The sequence below is a fragment of the Ipomoea triloba genome, chromosome 10, assembly GCF_003576645.1.
Source record: "Ipomoea triloba cultivar NCNSP0323 chromosome 10, ASM357664v1".
NCBI lineage: Eukaryota > Viridiplantae > Streptophyta > Magnoliopsida > Solanales > Convolvulaceae > Ipomoea > Ipomoea triloba.
In genome coordinates, this window is record NC_044925.1 from 21,639,048 (window position 1) to 21,660,062 (window position 21,015).

Genomic DNA, 21,015 nt, shown 5'->3' on the forward strand with positions numbered 1-21,015 from the left:
ATTACCACCACCGACACCATCGTTACCACTGCACCACAACCACTACTACACTACCACCACCACCACCACCATAGCACTACACCACTACTTATTATTATTATTATTATTATTATTATTATATAACAAATACTACCACCACTATCACCATCATCACCACCACTATCATTACCACCACCAACACCACACCACCACAAACACCAATTCAACAATCTACCACAGTCACCATATCACCACCATTTATATTATTATTATAAATCTTATTATATTCTAAACAAAACAATTAAAATATTTAATTATACAATTATGTTTATTTTTTGAAAAATGAACCAAACACATAAATACAGTTTTCTAAAATACAACTAAACACTGGAAATTATAATGTTTTCTGAAATCAGAAAACATTTTCTATTAGTCATTTTCTTAGTTTCCAAACACACCATTAGGGTCCGTTTGCAAACCAAGAAAATGATGACTTCCGGAAATCATTTTATGAATTTTTCAATGTTTGGGTATTCAAGGAAAATGAAGTCAAAGGAAAATATTCATTCTTGCCAATGAAAAATATGTCCAATTAGGTGAAAAATGTCTTCCTAATTTTTTAGTTGGAAGATTGTTTTTGAATTCTTTATTTTCTCATCTCTCTCTTCACTCTCTTTTTTTATTTAAAAAAAAAGTTAATTTTTGGATTATTATTATTATCACTAGGAGTGTCAATGCGGGTCGACCTGCTTTATCGCGAGCTTTTTTCAGTAGGCCTTTGCGGGCCAAGCCGCGGGCTAGGAAGTATGTAACCCTAAGTCCCTAACCCGCCTCATGCGGGCAATCATTCTTCCATGGTCCACACATTTGTGTGAACCATAAATAAAAAGTACATTTTTAATATACTAAAAGTACATCATTTGTATACATAAAGTATATTATTTGAAAGTATATAATTTTTTATATATTTCATTCAATGTACATTCAGTACATAAATAATGTATTTTTAGTATATTAAAAATGTATATTGAATTCATGGTTCACACAGCTATGTGAGTTATGGTCCACCCAATAATTTGCCTCATGCGGGCTCGCAAGCCCCGCGGGCCTATCTTCAAAAAAATTTATTATATAAATATTTTATTCATAATGTAGACTATAGTACTGCGTACTGGACAGTCTGGACTACTTGTGGAAGCCCTAGCCCTTAGCGAGCTTGGCGGTGAACTGGTAACTTTTGTAAGTGTTGAAGTCCTTGTTCTCCAAGAAATATTTAGGAGAGACGAAGTCCTTTTTTTGATTTATTCATTTTATTTTTGTTTATTATGAATATTTTGTCATTTGTGTTGTACTGATGTTTACGTTTTATGTTGTACACACTAAACTAAATCTTCGGACCCAACCAGCAACAACCACGTACGTACGCATTTTCATTGAACCCACAAATTTAGACTTTTTTAAAATTCAACATATAAATCCTCCAACAAATCAATATAGTATATACTGTGAATGGTTGAAAATTCAAACAAACAAACAAATGCCCCTTTTTACTGGAAATTGCTCTGAAAACCTTTGCATTACAAATATGTCAACCGAAACCAATATAGATGAAGCACACGCAATACAAACACCACGTTCATGTACATGTGTTACATACTAAAAAGGATTTAAAATCCTTAATTATAGATACAAACGGCCATGGCAATGGAAGCCACAGTTAGTGCCAAGCCAGCATACACCGCAGTTGCAGAAGAATGGGTAGACCCGGCCGACGGTGAAGAGCTCGAACCGGATGGTCCAGCAGGAGGCTCCATCGCCGGTGACGGCCCATCGCTATCACCTGAAACTGTTACGGCCAGTTTCTGTCCGAGCTTACACTGGGTTCCGATGGTGCAAATGTAGTAGTGGTCGCCGGTGGTGTTGAGAATGACGTGTGCGGGTCCGTCGATTAAGGAACTTCCGATGGCTTTGTCGGTGGTGCATGCGTCGAATGACTCCTTTGCTACTTCCAGTACGTCGTGTTTGCCGGTCATAAAGTTGAACACTAAGAATACGCAAAAATGAAACATAGATAGATTTGTTGTTATTTATTTAAATAATAAAATTAAATATGAAATTATAAACAATTTTAATATTTGAGAGTGTACATTTATTTGAAATTATAAGATTTATATATTAGTGTTGAAATTAATTACTTAGGTAAAGTCTAAATAAAAAATAGAATGAATAACAATTAAAAAGTTAAAATATGTCACCACAAAAATTTTTAAAATCATAAAATAAAATTAATTATATTATTTATTGGTATAGATTAACAAAACAAAAAAAAAAAAAAAATCTAAAGTAGAATCGCATAGATAAAAATAAATCTTAGGAAACTATTTTTTTTTTTTTTGAATATCTTAGGAAACTAATACGATAATGCAAATTTTCATTAAAAATGTGTAAAGTAAATTAATTATGGTTAGTTTACCTAAGACGTCTCCAACTTTGAATGTATCTGCGGAAGCCCACTTTGAATACGCAGCGGCATCGTCGGAAGGTACTATCCAACCAATGGTGTCTCCGACGGCATGCACCGTTTGGGCTTCCCTATAATTATGTAGCGCACTTGCCACCGCCAAAGCTCCAAAAACAATAATGCATACAATTTTATGCATCGTTTTTGTTTTTGTGTAATTTTCCTCTGTGTTAATTTTTTTTTTTTTTTTGGTAATGCAAAGGTTTGACTTGGAATTTCGTGCAGGAAATATCGGAAATTATCCTTCTTCTTCCCCAAAAGGTTGAATCTCTGGAAGATATTTACCTTTGTTGGGGAGAAGAATATACCTTGATTTGGAAAACCTTACATATATACAATCAATTGACAATCTCTTCTCTTATATAGTACTAATATAGCACCAGGATTTTGCCAATCATATTTTGCTGTTTTCCCGCTCAGCCCAAAATTCTTTTCGCGATTTTAATTTCCCTTCTTTTTCGTCTTTTGTTTTCCTTTGTTTATATTTTCCTAAAATATAGCATTATTACTATTGGTTGGTTAAATTACAGATATCTTTTTGCATTATCCAAGATTAAATTTTCCTAATTTATAGCTCTAGGAATTATTTTATTGGTTGGTTCAATGAGAAATAGTTGTTATTTCCCTAGATTCATTGCCAGCTGTTCAAGCAAGGATATTGTGGTGACTAAACTGCAAGATATTTATACTAGGCAGGAGGTAAGATCAGTGGTTTTTCACCTCCAGTTTAATCATCTTGTGAACCAGTGCAGTGTTTGAGCTGATCTATTTACATTGTTTAAGTTTTTATTTATTCTTTAATCTTAGTTTATCTAAGTTGATGCTCATATATGCTACATACTAAAAAAGGATTTAAAATCCTTAATTATAGATACAAACAGCCATGGCAATGGAAGCCACGGTTAGCGCCAAGCCAGCATACACCACAGTTGCAGAAGAATGGGTAGACCCGGCCGGTGGTGCAGAGCTCGAATTGGATGGTCCAGCAGGAGGCTTCATCGCCGGTGACGGCCCGCCAGCCGGAAGAGGAGGATTAGCTCCGGCCGGAGGCCCACCGCTGTCGCTTGAAACTGTTACGGCCAGTTTTTGTCCGAGCTTACAGTGGGTTCCGATGGTGCAAATGTAGTAGTGGATGCCGGTGGAGTTGAGGGTGACGTGTGCGGGTCCGTCCGTTAAGGAAGTTCCGATGGCTTTGTCGGTGGTGCATGCGTCGAATGACTCCTTTGCTACTTCCAGTACGTCGTGTCTGCCGGTCATAAAGTTGAACTCTAGCAATATGCGAAAACGAAACAACACATTAAAATAAAATTATATTAAAAATAACCTTCAAATATAGACCAAAATGCAATCAAAATTTTAAATTTAAAAAAAAATTGCGACTTTAACTCTTCATATTTATAAAATTTAGTCAATAACATTTTAAATTTATATAATTAGATCAATTTATAGATAAACTTAAGATAATAGTAGGTAATTAAAAAATAAAAATAAAAAAAATTTTAAACAACACAAATTGTTGACTTCTCCATTAACGGAGAAGCTGGGAATTTCCTCTGTCCAGTTGGACAGAATAGCCAACTGTTCAACTTCGGAGAAGTAAGGTTGACTTCTTGGTCCAGTTGGACCGGAAAATCATGCCCGGAGGTATTTTTTATTTATTTAATTTTATTTGAATTAAAAATATATTTTTTCAAAAAGAAAATTAATTAATCTTTTGAATTAAAAAAATATTTTATTACCCGTTACCTAGGTACTGGTTAATCAACCTAATTACTAGGGTTGGGCAAAACTGTTCGAGTTAATCGAACTGAGGTTCAATTTAGATTTAAAATCGATGAACCGATCAATTCTTGTTTTAGAATAAACGAATTGTTCGGTATTTGATACCAAAAATTGTTCAATTCTTTTAAAAAATAAAATTAAATATATATTAATATTAATAAAATGATAAGAAGTTAAATAATAATACAATATATAATAATATTAATAAAATAATAATAATTTTATGGAATTTCAATTCCAGTTTGTTCAAACTGGAATGAAATTCAAGAAACTGGAGTTTATTTGAAATTTCAATTTCTGGAATTTTTTTCAGTTTAAACAAACTGAAATTGAAATTCCAGTTTGTTTAAATTGTTATGTGATGAAATTTTTATGAATATTTGAAAGTTATTGTTCTAATAATTTTTGTTTTTCAAATATTAAATATACAGATGTATTATTCTTCATCTTATCATTAACAAAACACTTTAACGGCCAGCTCTCGTGCCTATCTGAGCGAGCAACTATTAAACCGAAAAAACCAAAAAAAAAAACGAATCGAAGCCCGAACCATATTGGGATTTGTATACTTAACATGGTCATTATTATACTTAAACCATATGAGTTTAATTTATTTTCGAGACTATTTTACACTCAATCAAAAACGTTTGGTAAAATATATGTTGGCAAAAAAGAATTTATTTTACCCAGTTCAGGCTCAACCTAGAATGAATAAAAACTAAAAATTTAAAACATGTCAGCGTACAAAAATTTAAAAATCTTAAAATAAAATAAAAAAATTTAAAAATCTTAAAATAAAATTAATTATATTATTTATTAGTAGTATAGATTAACAAAAATTTAAAAAAAAATAAAATAAAATCTAGAGTTGAATGAATCTCAAAGATAAAAATAACAGGAATGAATTTTGAGGTAATAGGAATGTTATTCCATAAGGAATGGAATAGGCAAGGAATAGAATAGGAATTGTATTCTATTGTTTGGTTCGCGAAAGGAATGGACTTTAGAAATTATATTACAGTGTTTGGTTGGTTTAAGGAGTAGAAATGAAATATGTTTTAAAAGACAAAAATACCCTTATAAAATATGTAATAATAATAATAATGATAATAATAATAATAATAATAATAATACAAAACAAAATTATATATAAAATAATTTTTTAAAACACAAGTTAGAATTTTTGATCCCTAACTCATGAAGAGGAGCTCATTTGAGCTCCTCTATATAAGAGAAGCATTGTTTCTCTTTTGAAATTAACAACAAGATGAGGAAGCCTTAAAGAGCAAAAACTCATTCATTTAAGGAGTCTTAATTGCTCTTAGTTACAAGTTTTTTTTAAAATAAAAAAAATTATTATTATTATTAATTACATTTTTAATATATAAATAAATATATATTTAAATAAACAAATATTATATATAAGGATTATAATATAATAAAAAGGGAATTTTTGGTACTATAGTATAAAAGCTATTCCCAAATACTTGGGAATAGCTAATACTAGGGAGTCCCCTAGGAATGGCTATTCCCTTTGCAAAGGGAATAGCTCATTTCCGGGAATGCTATTCTCAGGAATAGAATGACGAAACAAACAATGGAATAGGTCTATTCTTGGGAATGGTATTCCATTCCCGGCCTATTCCACGAACCAAACACGCCGTAAATCTTAATAAACTAATTCGATAATGCAATTTTTCATTAAAAATAATGTGTAAAGTAAATGAATTATGGTTAGTTTACCTAAGATGTCTCCAACTTTGAATGTATCGGCAGAAGCCCACTTTGAATACACTGTGGCGCCGCCGGGAGGTACTATCCAACCAATGGTGTCTCCGACGGCATGCACCGTTTGGGCTTCCCCATAATTCAGCAAACTTGCCACCGCCAAAGCTCCAAAAAGAACAATGCATATAACTTTATGAATCATATCGCTTTTGTTTTTGTGTAGTTTTCTTCTATTTTAGATTTTTCTTTTTGTAATGCAAAAGTTTGACTTGGAGTTTAGGAAATATTGGAAATTATGGAGGAAGATATTTTCCTTTGTTACAGAGATCAAGAATATACCTTGATTTAGGGAACCTTACATATATACAATTAATTGATAATAAACAAAAATGGCAAGATCTTAATACAAATATATAATATAAACAAATATATCAGCTCACCAATTTTTATCTCATACATGTTTCTAATGAGATTTGGACTTAATTGATAAACCACCTACCACCCACACTAAGCCTCAGGGGACAATACCCCTTAATTATATATGTGTGTGTGCACGCGCTTAATTGTCCTTATAACGTTACAAATTTGTTATTTGCATATTAAAAATCAAATTTTAAATATTAATGTGTAGTATATTATGGCTATATAATTGTAATTTGTGGCATGATTATTGTCCTTATAACGTTACAAGTTTGTTAATTCCATATTAACAATCAAACTTTAAATATTAATGAGTAGTATATTATGGCTATATAATTGTAATACGTGGCATGATTCATTATTGGGATGGGTACACCATAAATGCTGAAAATAAGACTCTATTTAATAGAGTTTATAACCTATTTTAAACTACAAATGAACTATAAGCTTTGTTTGGTTAAACATAAAGAGCTTAAAATAATAGCTACTTTGAAAAACTATTATAACTAACATTTTAAAATAAACTTTTTGCTTTATAACTTTTTTTTTCTTTTTGATCTTTATTAATTTACAAAAATACAAAAACACCATCTACCATTCATCTATCAACTAATTCAACAATTAATTGTAAAAAAAAAAAATAGAAAATAGAAAACAAAAACATTTTTCTGAAGTGAATGGGCCCATAGGTTCTCAGTTTTTAGTTTTTAGGTAGACGGCAATTCTCATTTGGTTTTATATTATAGTTAACATATTCTATATCACATTTAACTAAAATAGCTTTTATAGTGATTACCTTATGTGTAACCATCCTCATTCGAATAATTGATATATTTCCTGATTGGACAATATTGAATATTGATCATTAAGTTTTCAATTACTTTTACTTTTGCTATTCAAACGGCCGCATGAATAAAAGAAAGGAGAGTTTTATAGAAGATGGAATGAATGTTTAGCAGTTAGTAACTTAGTATATGTTTAACTCAAGGTACAAATTAGGGCATAAACATTTGTACAATCCAAAGAGGAAATAAGAGTAAGCTGATGATTTGCCGCCGGTGGTTAAGTCACGACCATAAAAACATTGTTACGACCACACATATCACGTTAAGTAATGGCTGATACCATCCTTGCAGTCTCCAGTAGCCCTGCAACGCAACAAATTATCAATTAATCTTATCGAGCCATATGTCACATCTTAGTAACAGAGATAGAGAAAAACGTTGGTTTGAAAGTATACCTTTGAAGCAGAAGATGGAACCAGTCCCCTTAATCCAATGTTATATGCAATACTCCCATCCTGTTTGAACAATCCAAAGTTCCTCTCAGAAGTGGGGCCGGGCTTCAAATTTTCGTTAAACAGAGCGAAAATATAAGCCTTGACAGGGGTTTTGGGTTTGAGAGGAGTCCCCTTCTTCTTCAGCAGCCTCTTACGCAGATTATCATTGTAAGTTTTGGCGTTCTTAACGTTAGCCCCGGCTTCATTCTGGTCTCCGTTCGAAGCCCACCCTGTTTCCGACACAATAACCTCCATTCTGTGGTACCCCACTTTCTCCAGGGCCGCGTAGGACGCGTCAACCATGGCGTCAAACATGTTGTCGTAATGCAGCTTAGTCTTGGCGTCGTAGATGCCGGGGGTGGACTTGAAGAGCGCGTAGTTGAGGTCGATGTGGGACGGGTCGGTCTTGTAGGCGAGGAAGGGGTAGGCGTTGATGTAGAAGGGCGAGTGGATTTGGGAGAAGAATTGGAGGAGCGGTTTCATGAAGGGCAGGACGGTTTCCTTGAACGCGCCGGCCGAGGGCGGGTAGGTGATGCCAAACACGGCCTCCGAGTGGGGGCTCGACACCTCGATCGTTTTGGAGAGGCGGAGCTGTTGGAGAGCCGAGTAGACGTTTTTAACTGCCGGGAGTAGGACCTCCCAGAGTTCCATGTTGTCGCCGCCGAGGATTTCGTTTCCGACCGCGATTCCTCGGATTTTGGTGTCCGGGAGGAAGGGCTCCACGTTGTCTTTCAGCCATTGGACGGCCCGGTCCTGGTTCACGCTTATGTCCCGCAGGAATTCGTTCCCGAGACCGATTATGATTTCGATTCCCGATCCCTTAAACGCCGTTAACACCGCGTGGTCCGCGTCGTAGATTCTGATGTTTTTTATCTTGTTTGCTGTTAGGAGTGTCACCACGCTTTCCGGGGCTGGGATATTGTCCGCTATTCTCCCGTAGTTTACTCCATATGTCCCCGAGAATGCATCCACTGCAAATTCAAAACCTCAAAACATCGGATTAGTCTGACATAAACTGGAAACCTAAAAAACATAGGATTATATTAGTCTGGCATCAACGGAAAACCTCAAAAACATAGAATTATATTAATCTGACCTAAACTGAAAACTTCAAAAACATAAGATTATATTAGTCTAGCATAAACTGAAAACCTAAAAAACATAGGATTATATTTGTCTGGCATAAACTGAAAACCTTAAAAACATAGGATTCATAGGATTAGTCAATAATGAATTATAAATGCAGCGTTATTGTGTACCATTAGAGAAGGAGACAGTGATGAGGAAGAGGAAAGTGATCCAGGGGAATAAAGATGATGAAGACATGTTGTATTGTCTTGAAAGGGTAAAGAAGAGAACAGAACAGATTTGGAAGGTTAGTTAATTGGGGTGTTAACAACAGTATTAATAATTCGACGAGTGTTCCATTATTAGAAACTGGTGGGGTGGAATTCCTCATGGTGGGGAGTTCCATGAAGAAAAACACAGCAAAAGATTCCAAACCTTTGTCCAGAAACGAAGGTAAAACTACTTTGGTTTGGTTTCCTCAGGACACAAAAATGTTTGGGGCAGACGTTTTGGATTGGATTCCAACCTTTTCAAGGTGTTTATTCTTTAGATTAACTTAAAAGTAAACCTTTTACAATGTTTTGTCTCGATCGCAAACTTTTTCAATGTTGCGTCTCCATCTCTCATCATTCTGAAATCTCCCTGGAATATTTCCTGGATTCCTCATATGATTTTCAAGAAAGGATAAGTTGTTGATGATTGAAATGTTAAATGTTTGCTCTCAATACACTCCAATTCATTTATTCTAGGGCTCTACACCTCAACTCGACAGAATAGTGAAAGTAAATCACAATTTTAAGAAAGAAGACACACTTAATTCATGCACAAATATTGCAAGTCAATATATATACCACAAACACAAAATTTAAGCCAAACTAAACTTAAACATTTAAAATCCTATCAAGAAATCACTGTAGAAAGTAAATCATGATCAAGAATCATCCTGTTGGTCTCCAAATTCTTACCCCTTACATGTATGTACACTCTATGCACAAAAAGTATTCATTACTTCTGATTAGTAACAAGATTTAAGGTAATCGGTCAAACAAACTGAACAAAGCCAATTCTTCAACACAAACATGCGCAATTATTGCAAGTCAGTATATATACCACAAACACATAAGTTCACATAGCTGGCTATGACAGAAACATAGAAAGTCCTATGAAGTTAATATCCTAATAAGTAACAACGAAGCCTACCACTGATAGTCTCATTAATATTACAGTAATCAAAAGGATGATTATAAAGGATGAACAATACAATGCAGATGAGACTGGACACAATCTAGATAAACATGTTTAGCAGCTAATTGGTGCAGGAGAGGGATGGTGTGGGGTATTTGCGAATCCCTGGACCAACCCATTCCTACTATTTCCGGCCTTCTCGTCCTGCAACTTCAAATCGCTATCATTTTCCTGGATTTCCTTCGTTTCATCTTCCACTGCAGCGGAACTCTCCTTCTCTGTTGCATCAATTTTCTCCGGGGCTTCTCCAGATCCCGGTTTCCCTTCACCTTTACCTTCTGCACTCGAAGCTTGTTCAGTGTTATTTGCCTCCCAGGATGTCCTGTCGTTTCCATTAGCATTTCCCCCAATCTCGACCTCGACCTCAACCTCTGATGCATTTTCCTTTTCAGCACCATCTTGCAGTTTATTATCTTCAGAATTTCCTTTCTCCACATCCTCATGTTCAGCGGATTCAACATTTGGAGTTTCTTTGACTTCTTTCTCGCCCTCCTCGTTTGAAGCTGCCAGACTTTTCTTCTCCACGCTCTCAGTTTCACCGGTTTCCTGCTGGCTATCCTTTCTTCCAGATGTCATTCTACGTCGTTTCTTGGGCATCTCAGTCTCTGGAGTGGAGGGATTGGCCTTGACCTTTCCACTGATCCTTGCAGATCTTCTTGGAGTATCACCAGTACCCCAATCAAAGGTGGATGGTGCAGGATTACCAGGGTGTGATTTCAGATACTGGCTTAACTGTCTCTTGCTAGTGATCTCTTCCCCAGTGGGAGCAATAAACACAACCTTGCCTCCACTATGCATTAACTGCACATAAACACACAAGAAAAGGATTGCTGAACTAGCTTTTATATGATTCCATTTTTTTCATACATTAGGTTTCCAGCTTAGGTAAGGACTAATTCTAAAACTCCGAGCAAATCTCGAGTAGCCCGTCAGTCTCTAGGTTCCCGCCCTTGCCTGTACACTCTAGGCGACTCCATTTTATTTACCATTTGAAAAAGACAAAACACTATTTGTCATTTACTAATAGCAGTTTAGTTTTCATTATGCGTTCTGCGAATCAGATAGTGCATCTGTTAGCTAGGCAGTCTGTTTCTACATACTGTTTTCGGACTTGTATTAATCTAAAATCTAGTTATATTACAAAAAAGTTGAAACGTTCTCCATTGGCTATCCCATTGACACCCTACTCCATAGGTTCAGAAAACTATTTTCTTCTTTCTAATTCTGGGGTAGGACCAAACATGTGAGTATGTGACTTTCTATTCTAAAATCATTGCCTAAAAAGTCTTTGACAGGAACTTGTTTTCATAAACGCCCCAAACCAAAGCAGGGAAAGCCAAGCTCAGTACTCAGTACCCTTTCTCATATCTGCACCAAACTCTAAACCAAAGGAGCCCATTTCCCCCAACAAATTAAAAGTATATCTCCAAAATCTTGGGGGGTTTTACCCAAAACAGACAAATCTTTCATTAAAAGGCATGATTAAACTCAGTTGTAACTTGTAAGCTATTCTACAATAAGTCAGCATCACATCAGATGAAGAAACAGAAAGAAAAGAAGAATTTAAAGAGTAAAAAATAAGATTTTTACCAATTTCTTCCAAGAAGGAGGTGCAGGAAGCTCCACAGAGAGAAGTCCATCTGTTCCTTCAGTCAGGTTTTGAGCCATCTTTTCTTCAGAATTCTCCATTTCCGTCTCCCCAAATCAAAGAAAAACGCAGGACTAGCTAACAGCTCTGTTCCACTCTCTAAAAATGCTAGAAAGCTCTACTCACATACGTGCCACTGGTCCATTTCTTGCCATCTTTTTACTTGTCCCTTTTCTAGGCTACATGACAGTGACCAAACCAGACTGCTGCCCTAAAGAATAATAATCTTCAACCTTACCCTAAACAATAATAAATTTCACTTTTTGTTACCTCTTACCTGTTCCTTAAACAAGACTACTAAGATAAAAAAGAGTTGTTGTACATAAATTTTTAAATTTTACTCATATTTCTAATTTTTATGATATGATATCTCTTGATTGTTTAATTTGATAAGAATGTCATTTTTAATTAAATTCGAATACGTCAATCATTTTGTATTCAAATGGTATGTAATGACTCTCCCATGTGAAAGATTATACGATCAAGCCTCACTGAAATATTACAATGTAATAGAGTTGGTAGTACTCAAAAAAATTATTCAAATACAAATAAAAGTAAAAATTGAGAGTGATTTTAAAAGTACATGAAGTATTTTTAGATAAAAAAAATTTCTTTTCTATTTTGTTTTTGTTTAGGGAACTGTGACATAAAACGTGGAGAATAAGGTTATCCAGTTTAGGAAGAAAAAAAAAAGGTTATCCAGTTTATGGATAAAGACGAGAGATCGGAGGGCGTGAAAGAAGCCAGGTGTCAAGCCGTTGATGAAGGAGATGGCGTCGTTAAAAGGTGTTCCTCGTGGAGCGCGCGAGTCGGCGTCTTTCAGAAGATCTTGATTCTTGAAGCCGCCGACTCTTTCACACGTGTCATTACAAGATTGAGGAGGAGAGTTGAAGGGGGAAATATCTTCGGATTTCAAACTGTTATTCACTGGATTGGAATGGCTTTCAGGTCAGGTCCGGGCTGTGAACGTGCTAGAATTTCTATGCGGGATCACCGGTTTCACGTGATAAGATTTGAACTTGGAATATTTCCAAAGAAAAAAAAAAAAAGATTTGAACTTGGAAGGAGCTGACTGGGAAATGGGCCGGACCGATCTGCCCAGTCCAATGCAACAGTTACTGGATCGAATTGATCCAACTTGTATATTGGAGTCGTTATACTGTGGATCATGGTCTACAATTCTAATTGTTATACTATGGACGAAAGTCTATTTTACATTGTACACAAGTCTATTTTACATTGTGAACTTTGTGTATAAAATTATAGGTAATTAACATATTATGCCTTTAATGTATTTAAATACACTTAATCTATTTATAAAAAATTAGACATAATCAATTAATTGCAAATACATCATCCAAATGTTAACAATGTAAAGTGAATCTTGGTCCATGATGTAATTTGTCTAGATAATACTATGCAATGCCATCTTTTAAAATTTGAAAGATTGCAAATGTTATATCATTAAAATAAATAAAATTAATTACATTTCTTGATAATTGAATAAAGTTATTAATTAATAAACTAAGAAATAATTAAATTTCTTAAGCAGCACGTTATATAGAATTGCAATAATCCACCCATTGCATGCAACGATTCAAACAGCCTTATATAAGAACTATAAGACAAAAGATAGATGAGATACAGAATCTCATATAACTTTTGTGCATGATTATGTAACACAGGTTTACAAGCTGCTTATTTAATTATTTCATCGTTACATACATCTCTCCAAGGGACACATCACATACATATATAATTAAACAACGCACAGATTCAAATTCACTACATCACTTGAATTTCCTTGACATTTTTCTTTGGCTGCTCAGTTCTTGGAATGGTAATAGTGAGAACGCCATTTTTCATCTCGGCTTTGATCTCATCAGCCTTGGCGTCATCAGGGAGCATCACGCTTGCGTCATAGAACCCATACCTTCTAGAAGACCACAACTCATCGTCCTCGTCTCCTCCTTCCTCCTCTTCCTTGTGTTCCCCCTTTATCGTCAGATACCCATCTTCTGCCGTGATTTTCAGGTCCTCTTTCCTCAGCCCTGGAACATCGTACCGGATTTTGTAGCACTTGTCGTCCTCCTTGTACCTACCCATCAGCTGTGTCGGGTTAATGAGGCTCAGCCTGTCGAATAGCCTGTTCATATTCTCTGTTGCTTGAAACAGCGCATTTCCAAATCCTGAGGGAAACAAATCTGGAATGAACAATAGTTTTAATCAATCTCAATTGCAATCTTATTATTCAGTATATAATATATAAACATAAATGTGCAATCCAACTAGAAGTTATAAGTTTAGAGTTCAGGTATACTGTTACCCCAAATACTAGGGGTAAAATCGCGATCGTTACGCGTCCAGAGACCACCGCGGCGGCGTCTTCTGGGGAAGAGCTTAGACTTCTTGCCGGCATCGGAAACGGCTACTTCAGACTTTGCGGCACCCGCAGCTGTGGGCTCTGCGGTGGAGAGACGCCTTAGAAGTTGAGAACCCCATTTGGTATTCTCTGGAGAGAGTAAATGTGAAGATTTAGAGGCAATCTTCTCCTGCAAATTCTTCAAAACTAGGCGACCCAATGCCATTCCTCACAGTACAGTTGTTTCAAATGTTTTTGTGTTTTTCTTCTTTAATGATGATGAATGGGGAGAAGCAGGAGGAGATATATATATTATATATTATATATTAACATAAATGGGGTTGGATTTGGACACGACTAAAGACGAATAAAAGAAATGTTCTAGGTACCTGAGAAGTTTCTTGCAGCTTCTTGGCTAGCATGTCAAGAGATGCTGCCTTTTTTAGCAGAGTGTTCCGGAGGGCAGTAGAAAATGTCCATCTACACTTCAAACTGTTCAAATTTTGGTGGAGAACGTAAATCCAAGTGTATATTCACCTCAATTATCTACAATTTTTTTAACTGTTTGCCTACACATTTTTCTAATGTTTTACTATTTTGTAATTCCTCTATCATGAATAATTACCATGTGCGCTCTAATTACAACATTTTCATGACCTTCTACTGTCTGAAGAAGGCGGACATTCTTATTAAAAAGGCAATGTCGCTGAATAATGTTTATCACGACTAAAAGTTTTCTCCATAATTAAAAAGGAAGATTTATTCTATAAAAAATAAAAAGAAATAAAATTAAATGATAGCAAAAACCTACCACATAAGCAATAATATGTCATGTCATTATTTTTTTTTACCAATAACCCTTTGGTTACAGGTAAAAATAATTTATTTGCAAAGTTTTATATAATTCAAGTGTTTAATTAGAATATTTTAGAATTTAAGAGTTTAAATTTTTTTCCTTAATAATTGGATAACCTATCTAACTATTTTTTCTTATAAATAATTAAATATTATTACGGAGTAAAAAGGAGCAAGCACAACAGATATTTGAATAGCCCAGCCCAATGAAGAGAGCTTCCATGAGGCCCGGACTGTACAGCTTAGCCCAGCCCAATTAACTGTCATCAACCCAAGCCCGGCCCGTAAGGCTGCAATCGGCAAATTATTGCATGGACCATGGTCCACACAACTGTGTGGACCAAAAATAAAAAGTACATTATTTTTATCCTGAAGGTACATTATTTTTGTACTGCTCAGTACAAAAATAATGTACCTAAAATAATGTACCTACAGTACAAAAATAATGTACCTTCAGTACAAAAATAATGTACATTTTATTTTTGGTCCACACAGCTGTGTGGACCATGGTCCATGCAATAATGATTGGCTACAATCTAACATGAGTCACATGACCTGTGTATGGACAGAACATTAGCAGTTGTGAGTTGTGACCGTTATATATATTTGAACAATTCGGAATACGATTGGAATGTTGTTTTAATGACTGAGCTCCGCTCCACCTAATTACTTGTGACTTGTAAGAGAAGGTGTAGTCGGCCACCCCAACACCCCACATGTCATTTTAAGAGGTTATCAAATCAATAGTTTGATCAACTTGATTGGAATTGTCAAAACTTAGATATATAGAAAAAAAAATAAGCTGCACTACAGGCCCTGTTTGGTAAATGGCTGTTAACTGATTGTGTTGGCTGTTTGGATTAGAAAGTATGATTTGTTGATAACATTAGCTGATTGTAGAAAGTTGTTTGATAGATTAGCTGTTAGCTGATAGCTGTGTGGTATAATTTCTTTTATCAAAAAGCTAATTGAAAAGACTGCTTTGAGTAGCCTTTTAAATTTTAGCATTTTGGAGTTACAAAAAACTTATTAACCAAACAACTAATAATGGTCAAATAAGTCAAAATTGACTGATAGGCTGATTATTTACCAAATAGGGCCTAAGACTTCTTGTGATGAATTTGGTCACAAACTCGACCAAGAATGTTAGTAATACTCTCTTAATTTTGATTATTTCCACTGTATAAACACTTTGATGATCAAATCAAAATTGATTATAACACTTGCTACACATACACTAATCACAAAATCTGTCTAACTGTGTTGCACCATCAAAATAATTTGTCCTAAATGCCTAAAATTCCTAGCTCGCCTTATTTGAAAAATGATAAATTCACTAACATTTGAATGAATTCATTACTTTTGGTGTTTTGATCAAGTCAAAATATCAAAATCTTTGTTTAGTAAACAATTATATGAAACAACCAATATTTTATATATATATATATATATATATATATATATATATATATATATATATATATGTTAAGTGCATGGAGTCTAAGGCTCCTTTATGAAAGGAACCTTAGGCTCCATTTTTATCACCCATTCGATATAGGATCATTGGAGGAACAATTATTTTTAAAAGAGGGGTGGTGAGTTTCCCTTCCACTGAATTTTTGGTGTGGAATTATTGTAATCCTACATAATGTATTATTATGCCAAAGACCTTGTGGTCTAGTGGCACTCGGTGTCCCATTTAACACTCCCACATGGATGATGGGTTTGAGCCTTAGTGGAGGTAACTGTTGACTCGTTGTGCTTTCAGTAGGGTGAGAAAGTAGCTATGAACAGATATTAGTGCGTTGATTCAAGATATTAACAAAGGTCAACCTCAAAAGATCGAAAGCAAGTCAATATCGTACGTTTGTCAATAATTTGGTAGATCCTCTACACTAAGCAAGTCAATATCGTACGTTTGTCAATAATTTGGTAGATCCTCTACACTATATAAGGCACCATTCCATCCTCTTAAAAAGGAAAAACGGTCAAATACACCCTCAAACTTTTGCTAAGAAGTCAATTAGGCACTTGAACTTTGAAAGGTGTAATTAAATCCACAAACATTTTATTTTGGAGCAATTAAACCCACTGACCTATTAGTGACCTATAATTGCAGGTTAATTAGGTTTTCGGCAACCTCCGACAAAACTCCGACGAGCCTTAGGCAAGTTAGGTCAAAATCAGCCACCGGCGACACAGTCACGCTCTGCCGGAGATGGCTTCTCCATCGACCAAAGAAGAGCGCTACAGGCATGATCGTCGGTGGCTGATTTTAACTTAACTTGCCTAAGGTTCGTCTCGAAAATCTAATTGACCTGCAATTACAGGTCACCAACATGTCAGTGGGTTTAATTGCTCCAAAATAAAATGTTTGTAGATTTAATTGCAACTTTCAAAAGTTCAAGGGTTTAATTGACTTCTTAACAAAAGTTTGAGGGTGTAATTGACCATTTTCCCTCTTAAAAATCATCATTTAACTCACCAGAGCCTCCTGGTCCATTGACTTGGATCCTAATTCCTTGAGTACTAGGGTTTAATCCTCACACCTACATTCTTTTAAATTTAATGCCTCAAACAATAATATTACTATTTTTCTACTGTTCTATATTTTTTTATGTTGAATCCGATCCTGGCAAAGCCAACAATTAATAATAATAATAATAATAATAATAATAATAATAATGCCAAAGACCTTGTGGTCTAGTGGCACCCGGTGTCCCGGAAAACACTCTAGGCAACTGTTGACTCTTCGTGCTCCAGTAAGTAATAATATGAATATCTTTATTAGTCTTTTACATCTTTAACTATTCAGGGTGTTTGGTTGGAGGGAATTGCAATTCCTTTCCCACGTAATTCCCACTTAATTCCGAAGGGAACTAAATTCCTTCGTTTGGTTGGAGGGAATTGCAATTCCACGGAATTACAATTCCCTCATTTTCATGGAATTAGAATTCCATGGCCCCCTTGGATTTTAATTCCATGGATTTTAGGAAGAAAAAAAGATAATCTTGAGACAAAATTACCCTCCCTTTGTATTTTTTTTACAAATAATTAATATAATTCACCAGTTAAAATCACAGACAATCCCTATTCACTAATCAAATCAATAACTCGCTATCTGATTGCGAAACAAGGTCAGTCGTCTATGTGTGCAAACACTATTTAGTTATGTTGTGTAGCAAAAGAGAAAAACAAAAACAGTTTACATAATAGAGAGTTGAAAAGAAAAGCAGAGAACAGTGAGCGCCAGGAACACACTGTACAATACTAAATTAAATTAAAGGCTCCCACGTCTTCTCTAGTCAATTCCTCCTTTTGCTCTCCTATACGAAATCTACACGACTACCTACTACAAAACAAAACCACATGAACAAACCAACGCCGCAGCAGATTCAGATTTCTTCTGATCAATCATCGATTGAATTAGTCCGGCGGATCGGATACACAAATTTCAGATGATCTGATCAGATCCGATCAGTATGAGTATTCCATCCGCTGCACCCGATCTCTGAGCACTCCGGCGTACAGCGCCGCCCGATTTTCCGGCATTCCCTTGTTTCCGGCATTCCCGCACGAATAACGCCGCCTCTGATTATTCACCATTTCGAATTGTCTCCGGTACTCCTCGCCATTCCCGATTGTGTCCTTCACGTCCTCTGCAAAATGAACTCTCTTCTTCTTCTTCGATTTCTTCTCGCTCTCCTTGTTCCTATCGCCTCCTATTTCACATCCATCATAATACTTCAATCATATGCAAACAAACCCTAACATTCGGGAGAAGATCAGAGAAACAAGTTTTTTCAAGTACCTGAAGCTGAAGACGTTAAACAAGACCTGAGAATCCGGTGTTTCTCTGGGAAGGATTGTTGATTCTGGTGAAAGTACTTGTCCCGGAGAAGATCAAGGATAATTATGGTTCCCGCAGAGACGGCCATAGCTGTAGCCAAAACCAGACCTTGAGAGCTCAACATTCTTAAAAACCGAATGTAAGCTGTAGACTTGACTTTGAATTGACGAAAACTACTGTTGTTAATCTATGGTGGCTCAAATAGCGATTAGTTAGTGGGTGGTTGGGTGATACACTATAAAATAATAAATAATAATGATGAGGAGAGTGAATCTGGAAATTTCTGGGGGATTGTTTTGGTTTTCTTTTGCTCTGTGACTTTCTGGAATGGAATGGCAGAAGCGGTTTGTGATTGCGCTTCCACGAAAGATACTCACGGGACTGCTCATTGGCTTTAGCTTTATATAAAATTCAGGGGTGGGGGGCTGGAAAACAGACCACAATGATCAAAATTAGACTGCCAGTCAAACTAAAATTTGACTTTTATTCTTAAAAAAAAAAAAACTCACACACTAATATTGTGATTATATGCCACACTTTGATGACATGGACTGACTCTCTCATAGTGAAAGTCATGAGATCAAGCCTCGGTAGAGGTGATATTAATTCTTCTTTATGAAGTATGTATGAACCGATACTACGATGTAATAGAGTCAGTATTTTTTATGTACCAATATTGTGATTACATTACATTGACGTACCAATATTACGATAACATTAACATTCTTCACTTACCAATTGGCATGCACCCATTAACATTTCTTACTTACCAATTGGCACACACCAATATTGTGATTACATTACTTACAAAGTGGCATACACTCATTCACACTAATATTATGATTGCATTAGCATTCTACTTATCAACTGGCATGCACTCATTAGCATTCCTTACTTACCAATTGGCATACACCAATACTGTGATTGCGTTAACATTCCCTATTTACCACCTGGCAAAAATAATAATATTGTGATTACATTAACATTTCCTACTTACCAAGTGGCACGCACCCATTAGCATTCTCTGCTTACCAACTAGCACACACCAATATTCGTTTTTAGAGAGAACAGTGTCTTCTAAAAAATGTGAGAGCAAAAACGTGAGTTGAATGGAAAGATATAGAAGGGATGAGGTGCCAAGCGGTGGACGAATTAAAGGCGTGGAGGTTTGGTTTTCTAGTGGGAGCGTTTATGGGCAAGCGAGGCCTACATGTGAGGAGGTTGGGTTACATACCAATTGTCCGTCACGCAACAGAAACAACCAATAGGTCGGTCGGGCCTTTAATCAATCCTCAATTATTACACTACTGATCAAGGGTGTCAAAGTGGGTCGAAACCTGCAAGCCAACCCTAAACTATTCTGCGGTGGAACGGGTTAGGACCTAGAATTCTCATGGACCTCGATGGTTAGCCTGCATGCTTAATTGCAGCCCTAGCCCATGTGCCAGCATAAGACAAGTGATGGTTGCATAATCCTAGCCTGCGGACTTCGCGGTCCAACCCGCAAAGACCCATAAAAAAGTTCACAGTGAAATGGGCCTAATGGGGGCATGAAGCGGACCAGCCCGCATCGACACCCCTACTGATCGAGTTCAGTCAACCGCTTAAATAAACAACTTCTTTGTTCCGTCCTCGTTCAACGATTCTTTGATTCTATCCTTAGCTTGTACAGCTATCATAGTTTAATTTGGTCGCACAACTCACTCAACTCTTCTTTTATGGGTATTATAGTTGTGCATGAAAGTGTTGCGCTATCTTCCAAATGTTGGTGAATGTAGCAAAATGTTAGTTGATTTTACTTCCCTTTTTGAAAATTTATAAATAAGACGTGTTAAACTTATTCACTTTTATGAACAAAAGTGTAAAAACAATTTAATTTGCTTTTCATCAATTTCTGAATTTCATTAAATTTATTTAAAAATTTACAATATCGAAAACTCATTTTGTCTAATAGAATAAAGCAATATAATGGTACTTTTTTAAGTAAAATAATAATTATTTACAAGAATGTCACTATTTCTTTTTTTTTTTTTGGAATAAGGTTCAAATTAGCCACTGAACGTAACTTGAAAGTGCAATTAGGTCACTGAACAAAAAAATGTAATTAGGCCACTGAACATTCTAAATGTATGCAATTTCACTTGATAGTAGGTTACCATGCATTTTATTAGGTTACTTGCTTAATAATAAACTATTAAAATAAAAAAATTAAAAAAAATTAAACACACACATACACACACACACACCCCTACGGCCACCGCTCCCCCCCCCCCCCCAA

General features: G+C 35.6%; 6 protein-coding genes across 7 annotated transcripts; all 6 read right to left on the bottom strand.

Annotated features, from left to right (window-relative positions):
• Nucleotides 1–1,451: 1,451 nt before the first annotated feature.
• On the bottom strand, nt 1,452–2,809 carry LOC116031376 (umecyanin-like). The gene is made up of 2 exons (XM_031273562.1): nt 2,453–2,809; nt 1,452–2,023 (listed from the first exon to the last, which is right to left on the bottom strand). The coding sequence occupies exons 1-2, from the start codon at nt 2,637–2,639 to the stop codon at nt 1,656–1,658; spliced, it is 555 nt and encodes a 184-aa protein (XP_031129422.1). The 5' UTR covers nt 2,640–2,809; the 3' UTR covers nt 1,452–1,655.
• Nucleotides 2,810–3,361: 552 nt separating this feature from the next.
• On the bottom strand, nt 3,362–6,212 carry LOC116033304 (umecyanin-like). The gene is made up of 2 exons (XM_031276057.1): nt 6,026–6,212; nt 3,362–3,768 (listed from the first exon to the last, which is right to left on the bottom strand). Exons 1-2 carry the CDS (start codon nt 6,210–6,212, stop codon nt 3,362–3,364), a joined length of 594 nt encoding a protein of 197 aa, XP_031131917.1.
• Nucleotides 6,213–7,343: 1,131 nt separating this feature from the next.
• On the bottom strand, nt 7,344–9,131 carry LOC116032804 (glucan endo-1,3-beta-glucosidase 14-like). The gene is made up of 3 exons (XM_031275523.1): nt 8,969–9,131; nt 7,671–8,680; nt 7,344–7,578 (listed from the first exon to the last, which is right to left on the bottom strand). Exons 1-3 carry the CDS (start codon nt 9,033–9,035, stop codon nt 7,498–7,500), a joined length of 1,158 nt encoding a protein of 385 aa, XP_031131383.1. The 5' UTR covers nt 9,036–9,131; the 3' UTR covers nt 7,344–7,497.
• Nucleotides 9,132–9,828: 697 nt separating this feature from the next.
• Nucleotides 9,829–11,804, bottom strand: LOC116033555 (methyl-CpG-binding domain-containing protein 10-like). The gene is made up of 2 exons (XM_031276306.1): nt 11,613–11,804; nt 9,829–10,823 (listed from the first exon to the last, which is right to left on the bottom strand). Exons 1-2 carry the CDS (start codon nt 11,709–11,711, stop codon nt 10,077–10,079), a joined length of 846 nt encoding a protein of 281 aa, XP_031132166.1. The 5' UTR covers nt 11,712–11,804; the 3' UTR covers nt 9,829–10,076.
• A 1,449-nt stretch (nt 11,805–13,253) lies between these two features.
• Nucleotides 13,254–14,277, bottom strand: LOC116033560 (26.5 kDa heat shock protein, mitochondrial). 2 transcript variants are annotated; one of them, XM_031276312.1, is made up of 2 exons: nt 13,997–14,277; nt 13,254–13,859 (listed from the first exon to the last, which is right to left on the bottom strand). In XM_031276312.1, the coding sequence occupies exons 1-2, from the start codon at nt 14,256–14,258 to the stop codon at nt 13,456–13,458; spliced, it is 666 nt and encodes a 221-aa protein (XP_031132172.1). In that variant the 5' UTR covers nt 14,259–14,277; the 3' UTR covers nt 13,254–13,455. The 2 variants fall into 2 exon arrangements, with proteins under 2 accessions (XP_031132172.1, XP_031132171.1); XM_031276311.1 differs by having other exon boundaries at nt 13,254–13,874.
• Nucleotides 14,278–18,034: 3,757 nt separating this feature from the next.
• LOC116031787 lies at nt 18,035–19,112 on the bottom strand. Its single transcript, XM_031274093.1, has 2 exons — nt 18,699–19,112; nt 18,035–18,609 (listed from the first exon to the last, which is right to left on the bottom strand). Exons 1-2 carry the CDS (start codon nt 18,859–18,861, stop codon nt 18,365–18,367), a joined length of 408 nt encoding a protein of 135 aa, XP_031129953.1. The 5' UTR covers nt 18,862–19,112; the 3' UTR covers nt 18,035–18,364.
• Nucleotides 19,113–21,015: the final 1,903 nt, after the last annotated feature.

Bases quoted from the DNA above. Each gene is read 5' to 3' on its own strand.
- LOC116031376 (XM_031273562.1), bottom strand. From the start codon at position 2,639: ATGCATAAAATTGTATGCATTATTGTTTTTGGAGCTTTGGCGGTGGCA. The intron at 2,024-2,452 runs GTAAACTAACCA...GCGTATTCTTAG, and splicing joins CAAAGTTGGAGACGTCTTAG to TGTTCAACTTTATGACCGGC.
- LOC116033304 (XM_031276057.1), bottom strand. From the start codon at position 6,212: ATGATTCATAAAGTTATATGCATTGTTCTTTTTGGAGCTTTGGCGGTG. The intron at 3,769-6,025 runs GTAAACTAACCA...GCATATTGCTAG, and splicing joins CAAAGTTGGAGACATCTTAG to AGTTCAACTTTATGACCGGC.
- LOC116032804 (XM_031275523.1), bottom strand. From the start codon at position 9,035: ATGTCTTCATCATCTTTATTCCCCTGGATCACTTTCCTCTTCCTCATC. The intron at 8,681-8,968 runs GTACACAATAAC...TTGAATTTGCAG, and splicing joins CACTGTCTCCTTCTCTAATG to TGGATGCATTCTCGGGGACA. The intron at 7,579-7,670 runs GTATACTTTCAA...GTTGCGTTGCAG, and splicing joins TTCCATCTTCTGCTTCAAAG to GGCTACTGGAGACTGCAAGG.
- LOC116033555 (XM_031276306.1), bottom strand. From the start codon at position 11,711: ATGGAGAATTCTGAAGAAAAGATGGCTCAAAACCTGACTGAAGGAACA. The intron at 10,824-11,612 runs GTAAAAATCTTA...GTTTATGTGCAG, and splicing joins CTCCTTCTTGGAAGAAATTG to TTAATGCATAGTGGAGGCAA.
- LOC116033560 (XM_031276311.1), bottom strand. From the start codon at position 14,258: ATGGCATTGGGTCGCCTAGTTTTGAAGAATTTGCAGGAGAAGATTGCC. The intron at 13,875-13,996 runs GTAACAGTATAC...TGTTCATTCCAG, and splicing joins TTTTACCCCTAGTATTTGGG to ATTTGTTTCCCTCAGGATTT.
- LOC116031787 (XM_031274093.1), bottom strand. From the start codon at position 18,861: ATGTTGAGCTCTCAAGGTCTGGTTTTGGCTACAGCTATGGCCGTCTCT. The intron at 18,610-18,698 runs GTACTTGAAAAA...GATGTGAAATAG, and splicing joins TTTAACGTCTTCAGCTTCAG to GAGGCGATAGGAACAAGGAG.